The 9,115-nt window shown below is 60.2% G+C and overlaps 1 protein-coding gene across 1 annotated transcript; it reads left to right on the top strand.

Annotated features, from left to right (window-relative positions):
- The first annotated feature begins 539 nt into the window (after positions 1 to 539).
- On the top strand, positions 540 to 3,104 carry LOC135998177 (retinol dehydrogenase 8-like). Its single transcript, XM_065651310.1, has 6 exons — positions 540 to 654; positions 731 to 892; positions 1,583 to 1,762; positions 1,839 to 1,932; positions 2,022 to 2,205; positions 2,865 to 3,104. The coding sequence occupies exons 1-6, from the start codon at positions 558 to 560 to the stop codon at positions 3,102 to 3,104; spliced, it is 957 nt and encodes a 318-aa protein (XP_065507382.1). The 5' UTR covers positions 540 to 557.
- The last annotated feature ends 6,011 nt before the right edge of the window (positions 3,105 to 9,115 follow it).

Below are 9,115 nucleotides of genomic sequence, written 5' to 3'. Positions count from 1 at the left end.
TGCCGCTGGGCCCCCCCACACTCAAGCACTTTCTCCCCCCCACCCAGCACCGGCCCGAAGTGTCCCCAAGTGTCCCCTGGGGGCCTGACACTCCTCCTCCCCCAGGCCAGGTGGGCTCGGGGGTCCTGAGCCCCAGGATTGGGGTCCTGGGGGCGGGGGGGTGAGGGTTGCACCCGCCACTGTGTCCCCCACGTCCCCGCAAGGCCAGTCGAACTGTGACGTGTTTTATACAGCAAGAATAAAGGTTATTTTTTCAGAGTTTACGCCTCGTCCCCTCTAAAGGAAAAGCCGGGGTGCTGGGGGGGGTCTGTTCCCACAGCCCCCCCGCTGCCAGCGGGCGTGCGGCTGGCAGTGTCCCCATGTCCCGCGGTGTCCCCATGGTGCCCCAAGTCCCGCACAAAAGCTCCTCTGTGCGCCCTGGGCACCACGTGCGGCTCAGCCACGCGGCCGCTGGCAAATCCCGGTGGGATTAGCCGGGGGGGGATTAAGGGCCCGGATTTGGGGGCCCAGCTGCTATTAAAGGCGGGGGGCCGGGGGGCGGGGGCTGCGGGCACACCATGGCTCCCAAGACGGTGCTGATCACCGGCTGCTCCTCCGGCATCGGGCTGGCGCTGGCCGTGCGGCTGGCGCGGGACAAGCAGCACCGCTTCCGAGGTGAGCGGGGTGGGGGACCCCCCGTTCTAGGGTGGGGGGGACACCCGGTGCGGGGCTGAGCCACCTCTGTCCCCAGTCATCGCCACCATGAGGGACACGGGCAGGAGCGGGGCGCTGGCGGCCGCGGCGGGGCCGGCGCTGGGCCGGACGCTGGAGATCAAGCAGCTGGATGTGTGTGACGAGGGCTCCATCCGCGCCTGCCTGGACAGCGTCCCCGGGCGCCACGTCGATGTCCTGGGTGAGACCCGAGACCCCCCATGGCACTGCGTCCCCACGGTGCCCTGAGCCAGGGAGCCCTGTGCTGGGACTCTGTGCTGGGGACACCCCGTGCACCAGGGACACCCCACGCCAGGGACCCTCCATGCACTAGGGACACCTTGCACTGGGGACACTTCATGCTGGGGACACCCGGTGCACCAGGGACACCCCACACCAGGATAACCCTAGACTGGGGACACCCTGTGCACCAGGGACACTCCGTGCACCAAGGACACCCCATGTTGGGGACACCCCATGCTGGGGACACCCTGTGCACCAGGGACACCCCACACCAGGATAGCTCTATGTTGGGGACATACTGTGCACCAGGGACACCCCATGTTGGGGACACCCCATGCTGGGGACACCCCATGCTGGGGACACCCTGTGCACCAGGGACACCCCACACCAGGATAGCTCTATATTGGGGACATACTGTGCACCAGGGACACCCTGCCCCAGGGACACCCCATGCTGGGGACACCCTGTGCACCAGGGACCCTCCGTGCACCAGGGGTACCCCAGGCTCTAGGGACAGCCCATGTCAAGCATGTCCCATGCTGGGGACCCTCCATGCACCAGGGACCCTCTGTGCACTGGGGACTCTCTGAGCACGGGACAGGGACCCCCCGTACGCAGGGGACACGCCAGTGACACCCCGTGCCCGCAGTCAGCAACGCGGGGGTGGGCATGGTGGGTCCCCTGGAGTGCCAGAGCCTGGCGGCCATGCAGAACCTCATGGACACCAACTTCTTTGGCCTCGTCCGCCTGGTCAAGGAGGTGCTGCCCGACATGAAGCGGCGCCGCGGGGGCCACATCGTCGTCATCAGCAGCATCATGGGCCTGCAGGGTAAGGGGGGGCACAGGGCGCCCCAGTGGGACTAAGCCCCCCTCCAGCCCTCACCGGGACCCCCCCACCCATCCAGGCATCGTCTTCAATGACATCTACGCGGCCTCCAAGTTCGCGGTGGAAGGTTTCTGCGAGAGCTTGGTGGTGCAGGCGCTGCGCTTCAACGTGGCGTGAGTGCCAGGGGATGGCGGCTGGTGCAGCCCCCCGGGGTGGGGGGGTCTGGGGGTGCTGGCTTCCCCAGCGCCCCGTCCCCGGGCAGGATCAGCCTGGTGGAGCCGGGGCCGGTGATGACGGAGTTTGAGGAGAAGTTGTACGAGGAAGCCAAACGCGCCGACTACTCGCGGACCGACCCCGAGACGGCCGACATCTTCACCAACCTCTACCTGCGCAACTCCAGGGACGTCTTCGCCAGCCTGGGCCAGACCCCCGAGGACATCGCAGAGGTGACAGGCGGGGGGGTGGCCCTGCCAGGCTGGGGACTGCCCTGTTCCCACCCCCGCTGCCTGGCAGCCCCTGGCTGGGCTGTTTAGTGAAGCCTCAGTTATCCCTACCCAGGAGCAGAGCCCCCCAGCCAGCTGCCCCCACAGCTCCTTCCCCCTGAGCTCCATCCGGATGGGGCTGAGCCCAGCTGGGAAAGGGGCCGGGATGGGAATGGGGACAGAGACAGGGATAAGATGGGAAGGGGTTGGGAATGGGGATGGGATGGGAAGGAGACAGGATGGGAATGGGAATGGGAATGGGGATGGGAATGGGGATGGGAATGGGGATAGGGATAGGATGGGGATGGGATGGGAATGGGAAGGGGGATAGGATGGGAAGAGGCTGGGAATGGGGATGGGATGGTTTGAGAATGGAGTTGGGAAGGAAACAGGATGGGAATGGGAATGAGGATAGGGATGGGGTTGGGATGGAGATGGGATGGGCTGGAATGGAATGGGAATGGGATGGGAAGAGGTTGGGATGGGGTTGGGAATGAGGATAGGATGGGATGGGAATGCAATGAGAATGAGGATGGGAACGGGATGGAAACGGGAATGGGGATGGAGATGGGAATGAGGAGGGGACCAGGACAGGAAGGGGACAGTATCGCCCCCACGTGCAGCACACGCTGCGGGTGATCGAGGCGGCCCGGCCGCCCTTCCGGCACCAGACCAACGCGGCGTACACGCCGATGGCCGCGCTCAAGCATGCCGACCCCAGCGGCGCCCTCGTCACCGACGCCTTCTACAAGCTGGTGTTCAAGTACGACGCGGTGCTGCGGCTCAGCCTGCGCGCCATCCGCCTGCTGCGCTGGAAGGCACAGAAGGTGAAGGAGGGTGCCCGGCTGCTGGGCTTCAAATAGCCCCCCCAGCCCCCAGCACAACCGCCCGGCTGAGCTCGGGGGGCAGCTCGGAGGTGGGGGGACGAGCGGGGCCGGGACCGGCGTGGGGTTTCGCTTCCTGCTCCCAGCCCAAAATAGCACCCGCCGCCGCTGTATTAAAATCAGGAGTGGTATTTTTAACCAGCGCTGGGTGAAAAAAAGCAGAGCGGCTTCCTCTGAGAGTGCAGCCGGTGTGACGGGGCTGGGAAGGGCTGGCAGTTGCCCCCCCAACCTGCCTCCAGCTCCCTGGGGGCACCCAAACCCCCCAGCCCCTGCACTCACGGGTGTGCAGCACCCCCGGACCCTGGCTCCATCCTCCTTCCCTCCTGGGCTCTGCTGTGGAGTCAGCAATGCCCCGTGGTGGGGGGGTCCCACACGATGGACCATGTCACCCCTCGTTTGTCACCAAGCAGCACAAGCGGCTGCAGGGCACTGTGCCGGCAGCTCGGCTGCTGTGCTGGGTGCAGGGGCTGGTGCAAGGACAGGAGCAGGGTGCAAAGGGGCTGCAGGGTGTTCAGGGGATGCACAGGGGGTGCAGGGTGCAAAGGGGCTGCAGGGTGTTCAGGGGATGCACAGGGGGTGCAGGGTGTTCAGGGGGTGCACAGGGGGTGCAGGGTGCAAAGGGGGGTGCACAGGGGGTGCAGGGATCGGTGCAGAGCAGGTGTGGGTTGCACAGCGAAGGCTGGGTGCAGGGTGCAGGGATGCTGGGTGCAGGGTGCAGGGATGCTGGGTACAGGGATGCTGGCTGCACAGTGGGTGCAGGGTGGATACAGGTCAGGCACCAGAAACACACACGTCAGGGGGAGTCCAGCACCAGGGGGGTCCCCTCCACCTCGGGGAGGGTGGCAGTGGGGTGGGCGCAGCCTTTGTCACCCCTCAGGCTAGGCGCAGGGTGCTGGTGCATGGGTGCTGGTGTGACTGTGCCCGGGAGATGAGAGCAGGGGGAAACCGCAGGGAGGCCCGGCCACGATTCAGCATGGGGGTGCCACTTCTCAGAAACCTTCCCGGCTCCCACCGCACTTTCCTGGGAGCCAGGGACACCCCGCAGCCTCACCGGCGCCCGGGATGGAGTTTGCAAGGATACACATGTGGCATAAATGTGGGGACCCCAGTGCAGCCCCCTAAACCCCTGCCAGGACCCCCAGCCCCACATACGAGGGGCTGGATGGCGGCTGCAGCCACGCACGTGGCCCCCCAGGCCTGGCCAGCTCCGAGCACCCTGGGGACAGGATGGGGGCGTGGGGGGAGAGGAAATATTTTTGCATTATCCCCCCCTTCCTGCATGACTTAATGGCAAAGCGGCGGTGGGGACCGCGGCACCGGGGCTATGGCAACGGCGCAGCACCTGTGGGACACGCAGGGGTGACATCAAAGCTGCGGCAGAGACGCAGCCTCCCCCCTGGCTGTGGTTTCTGCAGATTTGACTAACTTTCTCCGCTCCGGGGGGCAGGAACAGGGGGGCTGTGCTCAGCCCCACGGAGCAACAAGACGGGGGGCCCCTGGTTGTGGCTCAGCCCCCCCAACACAGAGCCACAGCCTTGGGAAAAGGGGCCGAAGAAGGACAGGACCCCCCAGACACCCCCAGCCCATGGTGTCCCCCAGGAAGTGAGGAGGGACAGAATGGTCCCCAACACCTACTGCAGAGCAGGGGACAGCAGCCCTGCAATGGCCGCAGCTCATCTCACCAGCGCCTGTGGTGGGAAGTGGGGGGGATCTGGGGCAAAGCGATGGGGAAACAGGGAGCTGCTGGGGGGCACCTGGGCCATGCTGACAGCCAAGGAGCAGCATCTCCAACCTGGGAGCATCCTCCCCGCTCTAGGAGCACCCGTGCAGAGTCCAGGAGCATCGTCCCCATCCCACCCCGCGCTGCAGTCCCAGCAGGTGCCCAAGGGGCCAAAGATGCTCGGGTGGGAAGCATATTTTTCTAAAAAACAATCGTCCGCTGGGACTTTCCTTTCCCCGGCGTGTGACAATCGTCAGCCGCTCCCCTGAGGATTTCGCTGGCCCTGCCCAGGTGTGCCGGCTTGCCGCGATGCAAATGTGGCACCAGATATAACCCCGCCGGAGGGAATGGCTGGGTGGCGCGGGAGCATGTGCGGCTCCCCCGGGGGCTTCACTTCCCTCCCGGCAAAGTGGCGAGGGCAGCAGGCGTGTCATGAACCTGCTGCCACCGCCACGGTGACACCGGTGACCCCGTGTGTCACGCAGGGTGGTCGGCCCGCAGGTGCAGGGCTCCCCCTTGTTGGGATGGGTGCCCCCCATCTGCTGGCCCTCAGCCCCGCAAGGGACGCGCAGAGGTGGCCACACTCACACCTCATCCCCCAGATTTTGGGGACAGCAGAGCCACCCAGCCCACGCAAAGGGCTGCGAAACACCGGTGGGTCCATGGCGGGGTGACTCATGAAAGGCTGGAGAATTGGGACAAGGAGGAGGTGGCGGTGACTCAGTCCTCCCTCAGCCGCCCTCCCCTCCCGGCACTGCTGGTTTTGGGGTGCTGGACCGGTCCCCGACGGGGAGCAGAGCCAGCTGGGATGCTGAGAGGATGCACTTCAGCACCCGGCAGAGTTTTATGGGATTTTTTTTATTTTTGTGCATTACAAAGCGTGTTTCAACACGACAAGGGAAACGAGTTCCTGCTCTATCGTAATTACAGCATATCAGCAGATAAGGATCTCTCTGTCATAACACCAAGTGAAGGTTTTTATAAGCCTGGTGCTTTAAAGGGGTTTTGGTTCCTGGCAGAGGAGGGCTGAGGGGTTTTTTAGGATCAAAAAAAGCTCTTATTCAGGGAGAGGCCAGGCTGGGGGGTTCGCTGTCCCCCCAGCCCTGAACCCCTGGGCTGGTGCGGGGCTGTGAGCACCGGGAGGGTTTCACCCCGTCCTTCAGAATTACCTGGCAGCATCACAGCCAGGGGAAAATAACCCTTGGCACCTGCATTTCAGCCACGCTAGGAAGGAAGTGAAGGTAAAACAAAAAAAATAACAACAAAAAAAAGGATCCTCTGCCTTCTTTTTTTTACAATTTTCTTTTCTTTGGTTCAAGCATGTCCAGCTTCTGGCAGTAGAAGGTATCAGGAGAGTATGAAATAAGTGTGAACAACGTCAACCTGCTGAAAGAGGTGCTGTGGGAAGGTTGGCGCAAGCCTCCCCCCTCCCCGCCTGCCGGGGTGTTTCCATCCGACTGATGTGCTCGGGCACGGTGGGCGCAGCCCCCGTCACCCCACGGAAACCCCCAGCCCACCCCACACCCGTGGGAGCGTCGACGTGTCCTGGAGCGGGTCCAGGAACGTGGGGCTGAGCATTTCAGACGCCAGCTGGCTGCCAGGAGGAGCAGCCAGAGCGTGCCCATGGGGAAGGAATTTGAGGGGCACGTGCCCCTTCCGCTGTCCCCTTCCCAAACACTCCTCTCTCCCGCGCTGGCTGTGAGGGTGTCACCCCCGGTGTCACACCCAGACACCCAGGATCCCAGGTCAAACCCAGCCACAAGCATTTGCCCCCAACCAAGACCACCACCGCCACGCACGCCAGGGCTCCGGGCTCCTCCACACGCCTACCAGAGCCCGGTTTCACTTTGACTGCGCTCGGTGACACCGGGGGAGGAGGACGGCGCTTTGAGACACGTCACATCACAGGAGTGAGGCCCAAGGATCCCGCGGGAATCATTACCGGGGCAAATTTGGGCTGTTCCCCTCCCTTGAACGCTTGTCCTGGGCTTGCTGGGGAGACAAGGAAAGGCAGTGGCAGCCCCAGCTCAGAGAAGGGCACGTTCCCTTGGGCTGTGTCATTTATCTGTTAACCAGAACCAGAGACCAATGCCATTTTTCGGCAGTTAGACGAGCAAACTACGTGATTGTTAAATCCCACTAATCGGTTGCTGTTCTGGTGGCCACAGCCATTGCCATGGGCTGAAACACCGCAGCTACAGCCTGGTCACAGGTTTCGTCACATCTTTGTGATTCACAGATCCCAGAGGTGACAGATGGGAGCAGCCCCCCGGGGTCTCTTCCACTATTATGGACATGAGAGTTTATTGAAATTGAGAAATTCAATAAATTTTTAAGCACAAGAGGCTCATCTCTTAATGCTAAAAGGCAGTTTCCTGAGTCTCCCCAGCGCTGCCCGCTGTTTAGGTGTAATTCAGCAGTAAATAAAGAAACCAAGCGAGACAGATGAAACAGCTGGCTGGAGCACGTTCAAAGAGAACTGTCCAAACAGCCATTTGTTTCGTACCAAAATAACCAAACCAGGAGCAGAAGAAATCAAGCTCACAACAAATACCAGCCCTTTCCCACCCCCCGACACCTCGATTTTCCCAGACGAGGCGAATTGCAAAGCTCCTCTGAGCTCAGTGACCTGCCTGACACTGAGCGCAGCCCTTGGACCTACGGGCACAGCCCAAGGGGATTCCTGCCCCCCATGTGGGGCTCGGGAGGGTACAGGGTCCCCAAAATGAGGGGAGGCCGTTGAGGGGACTGATCCTGTCACCCCACAGGGCTGGTGTGTCCCAGGACACAGCCAAGGCTCCGGTTCAGGGATGTACAGGAACAGGCTCAGAGCACATCACACAGCAGATAAATGGTACTCATGAAATATCTATATATCTATATATCTATATATGTACTTTTCTTTTTTAATAAATGACTGGGTTGAAATTCCACAACACACGATTGTTCAACAGCAGAGCTATAATGAGGTTACCGCTCGTCAACTCCGGACAGAGCAGGGAACTTCTTTTGGTTCAGCCTATCTGGAAATCATGACTTTGTCCGAGCAGCAGGTGGGAAAACGGAGCCGTTTCAGCCAAATACTGTGAAAAACCTCCCTCCTTCCTTTCAAAAACCTGCTCAGAAGCACAGCGGTCGATTGCTCACCTTATCTGGGAAGCAAGAGGAGGTGGCTGAAGCCCTGCCCGGCGGTAAGTGAGGAGCGGGACAGTAATCTGCAGAGTGTTTTCAAGGATTTGGTACCCGAGACAGAAACTGGCGGCGCGGTGTGACACACATTTGGCAATCTGAGGAGCTTCCTGTGCAAACGACAAGTTACGTTTTACTCTGTGCAACCTTATTCATTTCTGGTGAAGGGCGAGGAGTGTTTTCATCAGCCACCGTGTGCGTGGAACTCAGGTGCTTCTCCCCCACGAAAACACAGCATGAGAGATGGAGTTATTGGGTGATTTATGCCAATTAAAGCAGGGAATTGGCTAAAATAATTGGTGGAAGCCTTTCCAAGCCCAGGCTGCTGCCGGAAGGAAAAATGGATATAATTTTCTTTTTTGTACCTTAAAATTCAAGGAGGGAGAAAGTATTTCATCCAAAAAAGAGTGAGCCCAGGTCATAGGAAGGAATTAAATTCAGTATTTCTTGACCCTCGGCGCTCCAGCGATCCCTTGTGGAAACAGTACAAACGCAACGTAGATATCAAAGTGTACAATGGATACAAAAGTCCATCAGAACACACCTAACTCTACATCATACAAAAATACTTTGCAAAAAATAAACATTCACTCAGCAAAACTGTTATCGAATTCATATCTTCAGCACAGTGACTAATAATACAGCTGCGGAGCAATGATTAGATTAAAAGAAGTATTTTAAAAACCAGCTTCAAAGTAATGGTAAATACTCATTTTGCAAAACAGCACATTTCACTCCGAGGGATATCCCCACGTAAAACCAGACGGCATGATTGAGCTGTCAAGCTCCCACACATTCGTGTATGCAGGTTCTCACGATGGCGGCTGCTGCTGGGACACAGTGACTCTGGTGTGGGGACGTTGTGTGCCAGAGCTGGACAAATGGCACAGCCGCGAGTTCTGCCGCTGGAGCTGAGCGGGAGCACGGGGCAGTTTCATCCTCGTTCTTGGCATCCATGAGAAAAGGAATACTTTCCGTCAATGAAAAAAATCAGAATTTCCCCCAGACTGCATGGATGAGCCAAGCAGTGATCTCACTGGGTATCCCAAAAATGCACGTACTGTTAAAAAACCCCCAGCCC

This window comes from Caloenas nicobarica, chromosome 24 (assembly GCF_036013445.1).
Source record: "Caloenas nicobarica isolate bCalNic1 chromosome 24, bCalNic1.hap1, whole genome shotgun sequence".
Taxonomy (NCBI): domain Eukaryota; kingdom Metazoa; phylum Chordata; class Aves; order Columbiformes; family Columbidae; genus Caloenas; species Caloenas nicobarica.
Note: the sequence above shows the minus strand (reverse complement) of the source record. Positions and strands in the feature narration are given on the sequence as shown.